Below are 15326 nucleotides of genomic sequence, written 5' to 3' on the forward strand. Positions count from 1 at the left end.
GCACCCATACATACATATGGGAAGCAGTTCAGTGCTCGGTCTTACAAATCCATGTGAATTCTCCAGAACTAGGAGCTCTCGTGGGTTGTTCCAGGAGCCCTACAGGAGACCTTTCCCTGCAGTGGTGCTGTTAGGTAATTGAATTTAATGGTCTTGTTCTCCTCCCCTCACCCCCAAAAAGCCCATTGGATGTTCATGTGCCTTATTTTGAAATGTGCGAAACCATCCCTGCTCCACTTGGGAGACCTTCTGCACATTTGGCTGAGTCAGATCCTGGACTTCTGCCCCCCCAGCGCTTCCTTGAAGGTATCACTGATTCTTTCCTCTGTTGCCTCCCCACCAAAATTTTAGATTCTAAACTTGGCAAGGCAGGGACCTGCTTTTTGTTTTACTTTCTGCATCCATGTAACTTCTAGGCTGCCTTCTACCCAAATTTCTCTGGGTAGTTTCCAAGGATGAAAACCAACTAAATTGCCATCAGATCAACAACTTGCAACCGGTATACCAATATTAAATCAGAAATCACTCAGAAACAGAGAAAAGTGAAAAATGCACTTCCTCTCAGAGATTCAAATAAAAAAACCAAAGGCAAATGTTGCCCACTTCTACTATTCAACACATCATCTTCATAATTTATGATACAGTGGAAATGCAGGATTAAAATGTTATACACATGTATCATAATTCATTGCTATGCTTATTGCAACATTATTTATGGCTAATTTATCCTCAGGAGACTCTACTTAGTTATCATTCCTAGTGATTTTTTGGCATCAGTAGAGATTTCTTACACTCCTCTCTTATCTTAATGTTAACTTCCTGGTAAAAAAGACTTTTCTACTCTTGCAGGATATGAAAAAGCTACTTTTGGCAGGCGGTACAAGCAGACTTTGGGAACTGGTACTTGGAATACTTGCTGGGGGTACCAGCCTGCAACCCCTCTTGCTTTTTCTAGTTTAATTCTGATTCCATTTCCTTTCCCTGCATGACACCGCACCGCAAATCTCTACGAACCATTGCTGACCTTTCTCTTTCGTTTTATTGTTTTTATTCCTTCTTTGCGCTGTTCAGCGAAAACCAAAACCAAAAATAAAATCGGCTGGCGCGAAGATGAGAAAAACCGTTAATTCTAACCCTCGGGCAGCCCGATCTTTTGCACGTTCGTGCGGAGGGGTTTACAACCTGTCTTTTGCTTTATCAAATGGCAGGGCTTCAGGAACGTTTTTGGGGTATATTATTCCCACTTGGGGTCGGCCCGCGTTAAGAGCGGCAGCGGACGTTTGTCATCCGCGTGACGCTCTTGCGGACAGAATGAATCTGCAGAGACAGGGACGGTGGCACTTTTGCGCGCTTGCTTTTATGAGCAAAAAGCTCGGCATGGCTCCTCTCGTGTCCCGAAGAAGCCTTCCCGGAACTCTTCAAACCAGGCGCAATGACTCTTTTGCAGGCTCGAGGAGCCGCAGATCAGGCGCGCCCTCTCCAGTTCATCGCGCGCGCCTGCCCGACTCTTGCAAAAGCGCACGGGACGCCATCCCCACCCACGCGCCCTGATTGGCCACCCTTGGCACCCTGCGGCAGGATGAGGTGCTGGACCAAGAATCGGGGCGGGGACCCAAGGTATGAGGCATGGCAGGGGCGTGTCCTGCCGGCTTCCACATGTTTTCTCCATAAATAGAAGGCGCCCCAAGATGCTCCTCCAACAGAACTTCGCCACCGGCAACCAACTCTCGAAGTATTTCGGCTTTGGAGAGCAAAGATGCCTCAGACGCTCAAGCTGGCCGGCAGGGCATCCTTGCTGGCGCGATGCTTCCCTGAGATTTGGGCTGATCCTGTCCTCAAAGCTCCGGTCAGGGTGATCAAAAGCCACAAGACCCTGGACGAGATGCCAGGACCCAGCGCTCTGAGTTTCTTCAGCGACCTCTTCTGCAAAAAGGGGCTGTCACGGCTGCACGAACTCCAGGTAAGCTTTTACCAGCGTAAAAGTAAAGGGCGTTGAATATCCTCTCCCCCACTTTTTCCTTCTTCTTTTTTTTGCCATTGATTTGTCTAGGATCGTATGTTTATGGCAGGAAAGGCACATTAAAACGGTCGCTAAGTTCTTCCTCTTAGTGCTTTGAGGCTTGAAAACTTTCCTAGTCACATCTACTTAAATTTAATAGTGGACTGGTTTGGTTTCAAAGGGTAGGAGGAGAAGTCAGGTTTTTCTTTTTCTTTTAGTTCGAAGTGTCTCTTGAATCAGATGGTGGGGCTCTAGAATTCTGCAAGCTTTTGAGTTTCACAGAAATCTTCCTCTGTGGAATGGAATAACATTACTGTATGTGCAAACTTTGATTCATTGAAACACACACATAACACATGTTGGAAGTGTAGATTTTGGCAAATTTCCTTTAAAAATAGTTCAGAAACTGATGGTACCCCAGTTTTTATTTCTCTGTTACCTTGGCTCCATCAAAAAGTTTGTATGCTTGAATGTGGTGAGGTAACCAGATATTTTTCATCCTGGAGACTAAGGAGAAAGTGAGCCTCAAAGTTAAGGTCAATGCCTTAAAAAATTCCAGGAGATTCTGATAAAGAACACTCCAACAAATCTGTTGAAAATCCTGACTGTATCTATATATCTGTATCTACATCTATAACTATATCTTCAATGAGCACTGGAAATTTCTTTCCAAAAGTGACGAGAACAAGGCACTGCAAACATTAAAAAGTTTCCCAGGGATGTCAGGGATGGGAAACCTGCAGCCCTCCAGATGTTTCTGGATTCTAACTCTCACCAACATCAGCCAGCATAGTATGTGGCTAGGGATGATGGGAGTTGTAGTCCGATAGCGTATGGAGAGCCCCCAATTTCCCATCCCTACTGAATGGGAGCATATTTTGTTTTACGTTGTTTATGCAATTTAAACACACGCCCTGCAAGGAGAATAAAGCAAGGTACAAGGATCTTCCCTCAGGTAAACTTAACATTTCCGATGAACACCACTCGTCTCCAGCCAGGCTTGTAAAAAGCTATTTAAATAATGTAGACTAAGCTTTCCATTCCTTGGCTTGCTTGTCAACACAGCCCTGTGAAAGCTTGGCAGTAAGGCAGGTTGACACAACTCTAGGTGTTTCGTTCTTTTTTTTGCTTTGCAGTGTAAACCAATTGTAAACCCTTAAATACCATCTCTGTGTGTTTAAAGCCCACACTTCTGCAGTGATGTGTATAAATGGAGGCAGTTTAACCCATAAATGCTTGCTTTGACTGCATGTGTGGAACGAGCGTAACAAATGTGTGATTTAGTCATCTTGACAAGAATGTTAAAACCTTTTTAAAAAACTAAAAATGATCATTATATTAGCCTTCACTTGCTCACACACGTCCTGAAAGTGCGAGAATTGCTTGAAGCGGAGGACGAATCTTAATTGGCCAGTTCACTAATCTGGTGACAATTTCCGTGCCTTGTACTTCCAAAACTTGCTTGCCTTCCAACTTTGTTGATAGTTTTATACTGTACATTCAACATGAACAGGAATGTATAGTTCAACAGACCTTTGTGGGAATTTAGGCGTAGATAAAGTAACTTGGGCGGCAATCCGAAGCAGTTATGTTTACTCAGAAGTTAGTCCCACTGAGTTATTGGGACTTACTCCAATGTAGTCTTTCCCCTTCTTTTCCCTTCTAATAAACATAGTTTTATAGATTCCCAATATATAACAACAATTACAAAAAAGGAAAAGAAATACAAAATCCCAGCTTATTTCCTTCCCCGCTCCAAGAGAGATCAGTCTAATTTAAGTTTGCCAAAGTCTAATCTGTGATCCAATGTAGTCTTATGCACACAAAATCCCATTGAAAGGGAGAGTAAGGCAGGTGTTTAAGACTGCAATTACATAATAAGGGCCAATCCTCACTTCTACTTGTCCTGCTGCTTGCTGCTTTCTTTAGTGCTCAAAGTAAGCTCCATGAACTCAGTTTCAGAGTAGGCATGTATAGGGTTGTTCATTAATTTCCTTCCATATCAGTGGCACTTGAAATGTGTTGAACTTTTCCCTGGATAGTGTTCTGTTGTGAGGATGAGCGTGATACAGCTTGTAAAGCACAATTTGCATGTGAAAGTACTATGTAAATGAAAGGTTGCTTTTATTTTTGTTTATTGCTGAAACGTAACTCAGCAATGAATAACTTCCCCTTTGGGCTGTATCAGGTGTGATGGTTGGAACCGTGAGTGAGACTGAAAGCTTCTGTTTGAAACAGGCCCCTCCCAAACCTAATTAAGGCAATGAATCATTCATTTAGCTTACTGTATCTGGCTCCAGCACCGGAGTAACACATGCTGCGTTTTTATACAATTTAGTCGGGCTCCTGATGCCCCAGAGCTATGCCAGGATGACAGAGTGAGATTTCTTGTGGCAGTTTCTATGATGTAGGGTTCTTGCAACAGAGCTTCCTGTCGCACCCACACCCCCAGAAAAGGCACCCACTTCTCAGTGATGGAATCATGGAAACACAATCCCGTTTGTAGGTCAGCTGATCACCACAACTGCTCTATATGGCCATAAACAGCATACTGTTTTTGCCAGAGAGCCAGTGCACTGTGCAAGGGCTGAATGAGATCTCTTAACTCTCACCCTGCAAGGAAGTCTATCTTAATTAATTAATTAATTAATTAATTAATTAATTAATTAATTCCATTTCTGTATCACCCTTCACCTGAAGATCTCAGGACAGTTCACAAGATAAAAACACAGGATAAAAGCTCAAATCAATAGTTAGAACAAAACAATACCCCTCTCACCGCCAATACTGCTTCTCTGCTCTGGTACGAGGGGACTGAAATTCAGTGCTCAAAGCCTTCCTAGTATGGGAACATGGTATTGTGCAAAGCTTCACCTGTTGAATATGTGCCTTTCATGCAGCTGTTTTAAAAGACCAATGCAGTTCAGAACAAGAGCCATGCCAGGTGGTAATCCCACCTGCAATCTTCTTTCTATGTAAGATTGGAAGCAATCCAGCAGGTGAAATTAAAAACGTGTGTGGATAGACCATAGTAAGCATGGAGGGAACTAGACCTCTCCTCTTGCGGAACCCTCCTAGAGCGTTCTGTGTTATCTAATAAGTTTTCCTCCTGCTTCTGTCCTAGATCGAAGGCAAAGCCAAGTATGGCCCAATGTGGAAGGCCAGCTTTGGACCCATCCTGACGGTCCACGTTGCAGATCCCAGCCTGATTGAGCAGGTGTTACGGCAAGAGGGCAAACACCCCATTCGCTCCGCCATCTCCTCCTGGAAGGATTATCGGGAATGTCGAGGCCATGCGTATGGGCTCCTTACTGCGTAAGTGTTAATTCTTCTCTCTCTCTACACATGGGGCTGAGGAGGACAGATGTTGCAGGAGAGAGATTTCATTGTCTAGTCAAAAGAGGATCCTTTTTATCCTCTTTCTTTATACCATGACAATTCGGAATTTGCACGCTGGTGTGGGGCTTGTGAAGCGCATTCAATCGCTCTCTCTAGTCTTGTCTGGAATACTTTCAAGATGATCTTCGTTACATGGAGCCATGTGACGTGGAGGCCATTTTGGGAGCGATCCTGAGACCCTACCGTTTCCCATGGGCTGCTGGATAGAATTGAGAGCCTGGGAAACAGTGTGGGATCCGACATGGTTTTCAGTTCCTGTGCCATGAAAATTTACAAAAGTCCCCACAGTAGGCAGTTACATAACCTACCACCTACACACAGTGTGTAAGCTGCTCGTCTTAAAGGAGTTGCATGTAACGTCCATTTCCTGCTCTCCCTGTCCTATACGGTATTTGGCACCCTTCCTTGATGAATGAAGTCGCAACCACCTGACTCTTACACAACAGGGGAGGGGAAACCTGTGAAAATACAGCTCTGATCTCCCCCAGCCAACGTAGTTAGGCGTGATGGGAGATCTGGTCTAGCAACATCTGGAGAGCCACAGCTTTTACAGGGCGGACAGCCTACAGCAGAGGCATCTGGCAATCCTAAACCAGAGAATTAAGGCCTTGGTGTGCAGGTCTACAGGATTGCCGGGTCTCCTGTGAGATATTGGCTGGAGCTGAGGAAGTAGATAGAACCCAATGACACTTGCCAGGAGAGGACACCTGTGTCCCCTGGAGTCCTTGAGAAGGATACTAAAGCCCTGACATTTCAGCTCAAGGGATTAAGACCTGCAACTCTAGCTTGACTTGTCTTGCTTAGTGCTACCTTGTGGACGGCTCCATATCTGAGGTGAAGATTGGTCAGGGCAGGCCTGTTTATGTTCTCGCATGCACCAGAGTGACATCTCCCCATGCTCTAGACAGGTGGCAGGCTTGCCACTTGCCTGCCACTGTGGTAAGAGTTTGGGCCGAGGAGTTGGACAGCTGGACAAACGGGCCAGAGCTCCTGGCGCTTCATCATCACCATAAAGCTGGGATGGGGGGGAAGAGTCTCTCTTCAAAGTACCACTTTCCAAGGACAGAGCTGCAATGTTTGCAAGCTGCTCCCTGAGCAACAATCCCATGCCTGACTCTTATCAGCAGTTTCACAGAAGCTCTCTCCATTATTGCTTTGCTTGGGTTTTGTACTGCTCCTTCGGGAGCCTTTAACTGCAGATTCTGAGCTTGCCTTTTCTACTGTAGAGCACCGGTGTGGTAAACAGAAAAAAAGGGGGTCCCCCTTCCCCACCTTCCATCCGTTTTTTGCAACCCTGCTGGCTGCGGTTTCCTGTTCCTCGCTCTCGCGGTTTTTTTATTTCCCGGAAATGTGTCAGGCAGGAACTGCAGGATCCTTCCGGGGCTTGCACAAAAGTGCCAGCTGGGAGTGAGAAATAGCTAGAGCAATTCTATGACTCAAGGCTCCCCTTGGTGGGCGTTTTCTCATCAGCTGGGCTGCTGCTTCTGCAGTTTAGACACAGGATGTGAGTAATAAGGAGAAGCAGAAGAACAAAGCCACTGGTAGTTTTTCTCTTTCGAAGCACCGCTCATCAATTTCAGCGGGACTTTTATCCTACCCTTGTGGAGGGAACATGCTTAGATTCCCAACGCTGAGGACTTGGGGTCCCTTGTTTTGAGGTGCTTGTGGCTGCCCCCTGCACGGGGTTTGGACAGGTCTCCTGCCCAGGGAGCTAATGGAGGCCTCTCTCTTCCATGCAGGGAAGGCGAGGAGTGGCAGAAAACTCGCAGCCTCCTTGGGAAGCATATGCTGAAGCCCAAAGAAGTGGAGTCCTACACTGGCACTCTGAACGATGTGGTCGGTGATCTGATCCGACGGCTGGAGCACCAGCGGAGTTTCCATGATCAGCACGTGGTCAAGAATGTGGCTGACGAATTTTACAAGTTTGGATTGGAAGGTATGTGTTTTGTTTACCGCATTTGTGTGTGCCACCCTAGTAAACCGCGTAGCCCAGAGTTATATCGGTTTGACATTTAAGCATCGAGGGAAGCCGAGATTAATTTTTGTTCTTCTTGCAACAGCTAAGGTCGTCATTTTGAGCAGGTTCTGGGTTGGATTTGTTTGGGAATGTTTTTTTGTTTTAGGACAGGGTGATAATTCAGTGAGATTATGTCAGGAACACCTTTCTTCCCTGCCCGTTTCCTGCAGCGCCTCATTCAACTCTGCTCCTGCAAAGCTGCATTTGCCACTTCACAAAACCTCAGAACCTCTCCTGGTGTCCCTACTTCCAAAATCCTTCCGTACCATAAGCCAGAACAATGTGTTCTGCAGGAACTGGCACTGAGTGCAGAATCCTCCGGCATCCTTTTAAAGAAAACTCTCGGCTTTCATTTTTGTTTCTTAAATGACAACAAATTCTAAGTTTTTAGCCCTTGTGGCTGTAAAGATGGACCTGAAAACAGAAGCCAAAGTGCGAAGTTTTGTGAAGGAGGATTTACTAGAGCCAGGAGCTGGGATTATCGTGCTTTACATAGTTAATTGATCTTTCTCCTATCTAGTGGAAACAGTTATGAAAGGTGTAACTGAATTGGCTTAGTTGCAAAATCCAGATCTTGTAATAGAATTCTGAGAATTTTTGGGGTTGTCCAGGGAGCTGCTCCACCAACACATTCACAATATTTAACTGTCCTTATATGGATATATTAAAAGAGTTCTCCCCCACCCCCACACACCTGTCATTCACCATGGATGTGCCAAACAGGTATTGTGAAAGATCCATATCTTGGTCTGACTCAAGTTGTTGAAGTGTTGTTGAAGAGCTGGGAAAATCTGTGGCCCCTCTAGATGATGCTGGACTCAAACTCCCATCAGCCCCAACCAGCAGGACCAGTGGTTAGCGATGATAGGAGCTGGAGTCCAACAATGTGCAGTGTGGCCACATTTTCCCCATCCCTATTGCAGCAGGTGTTTATTACAGTCCCTCTGAAAGTCACATCCACATAGTTGGGCAAAGCAGCAAAAGGAGCCAGGCCAGATAGCATCTCCTCTCGTGGCTTAATCGATTTAATTGCTTTTGTTCTAGGCATCTCTTCCGTCCTCTTTGAGTCCCGCATTGGTTGCCTGGAGCCCAAAGTCCCCCAGGAAACGGAGAACTTCATTAGTTCCATCAACACCATGTTCATCATGACTCTGCTAACGATGGCAATGCCCAAGTTCTTACATCGCATCTTTCCCAAGCCATGGCAGAAGTTCTGTGAATCCTGGGACTATATGTTTGAATTTGGTGAGTGTTGCCACCAGAGCTTGTCAGCACCTTGAAGAGGAGCTAAGTGGCCTGTTGTTCTAGCACCAATCAGAATCTTTGTCGCTCACTAAGCAAGCTTGGCATAAATCGTTGCATTTCATTCTCACTGCACCTGTGTGTGTCTGTGTTGGGGTTATTTCTCCCTCCTGCAAGAAGTTGCACAGTTTTTGTTGTGTTTTGAGACTGCAGGTTAAATGTATGTGCTGCTTAATTCCACGTGGCTCTGAAGGGTGGTTTAAAACTGATGCAACCACCGTTCCAATTCTGGAAAGAAAGAAAAGATTACTGTATTTTTCGCTCTATAAGACGCACCAGACCACAAGACGCACCTAGTTTTTGGAGGAGGAAAACAAGGAAAAAAATATTCTGAATCCCAGAAGCCAGAACAGCAAGAGGGATCGCTGTGCAGCGATAGCAGCGATCCCTTTTGCTGTTCTGGCTTCTGGGATAGCTGTGCAGCCTGCATTCTGGGATAGCTGTGCAGCCTCCATAAGACACACACACACACACACGCGCGCGCACACACACACACACACACACACATTTCCCCTTACTTTTTAGGAGGGAAAAAGTGAGTCTTATAGAGCAAAAAATACGGTAATCAACGTAGGTTTTAATAGCAGGACCAAGAAAGCCGCCTGCAACACTTACCAATAATTATATGGCAGAGAAGGCCTTCGTAAAACGAATATTTTTATAGGGTTTTCTAGATATTGATAGGATCCAGCTTTAATAGCAACCTTTTTCCAGAAATGCATTAGTACTGATGCCACTGGCAAAAACAAACCACTAGATTCACTTCTGGGGGAGAAGCCACGACTGTTAAAGTGCTTTAAACATGTGATGAGGATGTGACCCATGCATAACCAGCCATTTAGCCTCCTTGCGGCTAGATCATGCAGCAGCTCTCCTGTCTAGATAGCAATGCCATGAGAATTCAAAGACAGGGCAGCCTGGAAGCCCCTGAAATGACTGTTTGAGCTGTCTTCCTGCAAGAAGCAATTGGCCCAGGCTGACATGTCCGCGACGGGTGACTGAATGCCTTGCTTGGCGGCTCTCCCTGGAGAGCAAGTGCTCATTTCGTGCCACTTCCTTTCCAGCCAAAGGACACATTGACAAGCGGATGGCTGAAGTTTCGGAGAAAATCTCACGGGGGGAGAAGGTGGAAGGAAAATACCTGACTTACTACCTGGCACAGGAGAAGCTGTCCATGAAATCCATCTATGGGAACGTGACTGAGCTTCTGCTAGCTGGCGTGGACACGGTAAGCCTTTTGGAAGACACTGGGGGGAGGTGCTTCTTACAGGAGCAGCCCCCCCTTACACAATTGGGCACTAAGTGAAGTAGGTCTCTGAGATGGAAAAATAGCAGAAGGCCCTGGTAGCCACTGGTTGGCATGCTGTGCTTTCCTGTGAGACAGACAGCGGCTTCTGATAACAGTGCCACTCTGGTTAACAGTGCCATGCCATGCCATGGAATCCTATGTACTGACCCCAATTTGAGGATTTTCTTTGGCCTTTGTGCCTCTTTTTCACTTCTATCTCCTCTTGCAGGAGGGCAATTTTACAGCTATTAAAGGTAAAGGGACCCCTGACCATTAGGTCCAGTTGTGACTGACTCTGGGGTTGCGGCGCTCATCTCGCTTTATTGGCCGAGGGAGCCGGCATACAGCTTCCGGGTCATGTGGCCAGCATGACTAAGCAGCTTCTGGCGAACCAGAGCAGTACACAGTAATGCCATTTACCTTCCCGCCAGAGTGGTACCTATTTATCTACTTGCGCTTTTGAACTGCTAGGTGGGCAGGAGCAGGGACTGAGCAACAGGAGCTCACCCCATCGCGGGGATTCAAACCGCCGACCTTCTGATCGGCAAGTCTTAGGCTCTGTGGTTTAACCCACAGCACCACCCACGTCCCTTTTACAGCTATTAAGTGGAGCTTAATTTGAGCCTGGAACTTATTTTCTGTGCCAAGGCCTAGCCCTAGAATATGAAGTAGCTGAGTTTTTGTTTTTGTTTTAAAAGAACACCTCTATGCAAATATGAAGTAAATTTCCTGGTTCTGGGGAATGGGACGCTGCACACACCTCTTTCTCTCTCTTGGAATGAAGGCCAGGAACACTCCCTTTCTCTTAATTGGTCATAATTGCAGCGTAACATCTTGGCTGTTCTGTGCAATGTGATTGGCAGAACAAGAACCCTATACCCTCTTACCCTATTGAACTCAATGGGACTTTAACTTCTGAGTAGGCACGTATAGGATTGCCCTGCTAATATTTACTCTTCTGCCATGCAAAGGAGGAATAACTCTGCTGCAGAAATCCCATTCTGACTCCTAATAGCCTAATGATGAACCCTGCCCTGGTCTCTATCGCTGCAGATCTCGAGCACTTTGTCCTGGAGCCTGTATGAGTTGTCCCGTCACCCGGAGGTGCAAACAGCCCTCCACAAAGAAATTGCAGCAGTGATGAAGGGCAGTGCCATCCCAACGGCAGCCGATGTAGCCCAAATGCCCTTGCTGAAGGCGGTGGTGAAGGAGGCGCTGAGGTGAGCCCCATTTTTGGGAACGGATGGGAGAGTACATGGGGAGGTTGCTTGCTGAGGTTGCTGGGGGAAGCATAAAATGTGACCAGGTCTGCCATTGCCTAGAAGACCACTCTCCCACCAACCTTATCCTGAGATTCCTGCATTGCACGGGGTTGGACTAGATGACCCACGGGGTCCCTTCCAGCTCTATTATTCTATGACATTGGCCATGCTGGCTGGAACTGTTGGAAGCTCTATTGCCAACAACATCAACAGAGCACCAGGTTGAGAAAAGTCAGTCTAATCCTTTTAAAAGTTGCATTGAAGCTGGCATTCAGGTGAGGACCAAGGATGGAGCCTTTGGCAGCTGTATAGGAAAAGGAGGCAGATTCCCTGTGATTTGGCCACTAGCATTCATCCTGATGATCCTTAAAGCCAGGAAGATTTAAACTTATCTGCTGCACTTTTCAAGCTCTGTGCACATAAGTACTTTTACTGTTGTTAGCTGCTCTGAGCCCGGCTTTGGCTGGGGAGGGCGGGATATAAATAAAATATTATTATTATAAGTAAGAAAATCGGGTGCTTCCTTTGGGCTGCAACAGCTGCAGCAGCATAATCAGCCAGCTGGGAGATTTGCACTCAAAGAGGAAAAGGTTAGGGAGCTGAGTAAACATTGCGACACGTTGGGGGGAATCAATTCCTTTATATTCACTTTGGCTGCTCTGTTTTCCCCTCCAGGTTGTACCCTGTGATTCCTGGCAATGCACGGGTCATCTCAGACAGGGACATCCAAGTGGGAGACTATCTGATCCCCAAAAAGGTGAGCGTGTTACAAAATTGGATGCAAAGAGGGGATGGGGATGGATGATAGCCATCATTCTCTGGGTGGAGCTAAAGAGAAGCAGTAGCTTTAAGAAGGCAGCATCCATTCTGGGATATGCATGGCTCCTAAAGGGCCATAGCTCAGTACTTGCTTTGTATGCAGAAGGTCACAGGTTCGATGCCCCAGCAGCTCCCAGAACGGCCAGCCAAGACTTGTGCCTGAAATCCTGGATAGCCACTGCCAGTAGATGTAGACAATGCTGAGCTGACTGGACCAGCATCAAGACTTGGTAGAAGGCATGTTCCTTTGTTCATAAAGGAAGCAAGCCTGGGAAGTGTAGCTTGGCTTCCTTCTTTGAGTCCTCTGGAGCATTCTGGCTCTGCAGTGCATCTGCTTCTGGCACACTGTGGTCCTCAGCCACATAGGTTGGTGGTGAGCAGATGGCCCTGGCAGGCGGAATTGCCTTGTCTTCTGCTTCATCCTACACAATGCTCCTCTGGCCTATGATGTGCAACTGCTCCTTTAGGTCAGCAATGCTGCAGGCAGAGAACTGCTGCAAATCTGGAGTATGAAATCCCAACACTTACAATATCTGGCCAAGAAAACACGTGTGTGTATCGGGTGGTCATTGCTTGGAAGTGTTGGACGTGCACTCAATCTGTGCAGGGTCCTGAAGAGGTCTTAAAAGCAAGCCTGGCAGGTGAACCCAAGTGAATGGAATATGCATCCTTTAAAAAAAAAAATGCTTCTCAGCAACATCTCAGGCACATAGGTATCCTCAGCAAACTGATGCATGTGCAAAGGGGTCCTTGCAGGAGGGAAAACTAGTGCAGGAGAAAGAGGAATGGCAGTAGAGATGCAGGCAGAATGAGGTTAAGGCTGCAGCGCAGAAGCTTTGCTCTCCAAATAAGAAAGAGAGGAAGCCGTTGAAGGAGGACCAGGATGAAGCTATGAAGGCATTCTTCTTAGGGATGGGTCTTTTGGCCATGTGCACTCTGAACTTAGGGTCCCTGGGCTGTTTTCCTCATGATGTTCCCTTTCCCTGCTCTTTCAGACCTTGATCACCCTCTGCCATTATGCTACGTCACGTGACGCAAAGTACTTCTCCAATCCCAACTCATTCCAGCCGGAGCGATGGCTGCGAAAGGACGACGCTCACCACCCGTACGCCTCTATCCCCTTCGGCTTTGGCAAGCGCAGTTGCATTGGACGACGCATTGCAGAGCTGGAAGTGTATCTCGCCCTGTCTAGGGTGAGTGTCTGCAAGGAGAAGACCCTAGATCAATGCTGATGGAGAAAATGTGGATGACCCTAAGGGGCTGTTTTCATCTTATGGAACTGAGACACAGTGGGTGGGTTTATCCCAAAAGCCCTGTTCTTGGAGGGACAAGAGGTCGCATTCACTTTCTGCCAGCTTTTACACCACCATCCCTCTTGCTGATCCTGGTCCTTCTTAAAGGGACCAGCACATTCAGGTAGAAGTTTGGCAGGAGCCAAATCTAGTGGCCCTAGATTTGCAAGATTCCTTGAATCCCAGTGGGAAGTGAATGCATTCAGATCTTGTCTCTCTTGTTCTCCTCTCCTCTGAGCAAGCTCCTTGAGCATCTCCTTTGGCCTTTTTCCAGATGACATCTTTGTTTTATGCCTTGCTGCTCCTTGCTCAGCAGCTGCCCTGCTAACAAGCCATCGCTCCTCTTGTCTTGCAGATCCTGATGCATTTTGAAGTGAAGCCAGAACAAGAAGGCCACATCGTGAGACCCATGACACGCACTCTGCTGGTTCCAGAGAAGGAAATCAATCTGCAATTTCTGAGCCGCTAATCAGGATGAAACAGAACAACTGATGCTGGTCTTCCCGTCAAAGCACACTAGACCTTGAGGCTGGGTGTGACAAAGCTATTCTTCTGGATTCTTTGGAGTCTGCTTGAAGAACGGCTGTAGAGCAGTGACATTGACTGAGGTCAGGCAAAGGGGCCACTGGTGCTTCCTCTCTTAAGTGGCACCCTCCGCTGTGTCTTGGAGGTCTTGCTAGAGGTGATTTCTCCAGAGCCAGAGTTTCCCAGCACATTATATAGAGTATCAATGTGCACTTAAAATAAACAAAGGGGAACTGTGGGAAGAGCAGTTTTGCTCTGAAACGTACCTGCTTTTCTCACTCAGTTTGATAGTTCCCAGAACTTTCAGGAAATCTGATGGAAAGCAAGGAGCCCAGAAAACCAGTGGCAGGTGTGACTGTACTGTATACCAAACTGCCAATGTGATATCTGTGCAACTGTGAGTTCATGTGTGCGTGCCCAATGCTCCATGACAGCAACCTCAAGGAAGGCCATCCAAAAACGAAGCAATACGGGTGAAGTTTGTGCATCTTCTCCACCGCAACATTGTCCATTAGGTGCCATTGGCATATGTAGATCGTCCATATTAGATCAGTGTTGGATCACTGTCAGAATGCAGTCACCCAGGTTATCTCTCGCTTGTATCTTGAAAGTGATATTTAGTTTCCTTCTCAGGGTGGAAAAGCTGGTTTCTAGATGCAGTGACAGTATTTATATCCCCACCCAGGTGTGTGAAAAGACCCCCCAAAAGCAAGCCAAACTTCATTTCAAATTATATGTGTTTTTTTTAATCACTGAAGTTGAGGCAGTTATACAGATCTTCCCTGTTAGGAGCTGTGGGAATGGAGAACAGGAATGTATTTAAGAGCCTTATTATTTATTATTATTAATATTGTTATTATGCTAATCTTTTGTATTTTAAATATAATCATTTATATTTAATACCCTTCCCCTACATATTTATATTTTTATAACCTATAAATTATGTGTACAAATGTTCTGTATTTTAAAAACAGCTGCATCAGAACAGTTCCTGTAACCAAAGCTGTCTACCTTAAAGGCTGTTTCTTTGGTGCTATGTTTAAATGTTATTTATTATCTCTGGATAATAAACATGAACTGTTTTTTTAAAAAAATCTGACTTGTTTATCTGTGACTTTGAGCTGAAACGCCAAACAGAGAGATTGTGATTGATTGATTGATTGCACTTTTGATCCCACCTTTCCTCCACGCCGCTCAAGGTGGCATACATCATTCCCCTCCTCTATTGTAACTTCACAACAACCCTGTAAGGTTGGGTAGGCTGAGAGTGAGTTACTGGCCCACAATCACCCAGTGAGCTTCATAGCTGACTAGGGATTTGAACTCTGGTTTCCCTGGTCCTAGTTTCAACACTCAAAACCACACTGACTCTCTAATGGTAATGGCTGGGTGAGCATTATCTAGTCTGGAAACTTGAAATTTG

The 15326-nt window shown here is 46.2% G+C and overlaps 1 protein-coding gene across 1 annotated transcript; it reads left to right on the forward strand.

Moving 5' to 3' along the window:
* The first annotated feature begins 1693 nt into the window (after nucleotides 1–1693).
* CYP27B1 (cytochrome P450 family 27 subfamily B member 1) lies at nucleotides 1694–14997 on the forward strand. Its single transcript, XM_083729455.1, has 9 exons — nucleotides 1694–1960; nucleotides 5124–5314; nucleotides 7138–7334; nucleotides 8460–8660; nucleotides 9782–9945; nucleotides 11059–11225; nucleotides 11943–12024; nucleotides 13082–13279; nucleotides 13734–14997. Exons 1-9 carry the CDS (start codon nucleotides 1757–1759, stop codon nucleotides 13845–13847), a joined length of 1518 nt encoding a protein of 505 aa, XP_083585581.1. The 5' UTR covers nucleotides 1694–1756; the 3' UTR covers nucleotides 13848–14997.
* The last annotated feature ends 329 nt before the right edge of the window (nucleotides 14998–15326 follow it).

This window comes from Podarcis gaigeae (genome assembly GCF_964106915.1).
Source record: "Podarcis gaigeae genome assembly, chromosome: 2".
In the NCBI taxonomy this organism is placed as follows: domain Eukaryota; kingdom Metazoa; phylum Chordata; class Lepidosauria; order Squamata; family Lacertidae; genus Podarcis; species Podarcis gaigeae.

What these genes read in the sequence shown, in the direction of transcription:
- CYP27B1 (XM_083729455.1), top strand. Translation starts at nt 1,757, where the DNA reads ATGCCTCAGACGCTCAAGCTGGCCGGCAGGGCATCCTTGCTGGCGCGA. An exon ending in GCGTATGGGCTCCTTACTGC is followed by an intron (nt 5,315 to 7,137) that starts GTAAGTGTTAAT and finishes TCTTCCATGCAG; the next exon opens with GGAAGGCGAGGAGTGGCAGA. An exon ending in TGCTAGCTGGCGTGGACACG is followed by an intron (nt 9,946 to 11,058) that starts GTAAGCCTTTTG and finishes CTATCGCTGCAG; the next exon opens with ATCTCGAGCACTTTGTCCTG.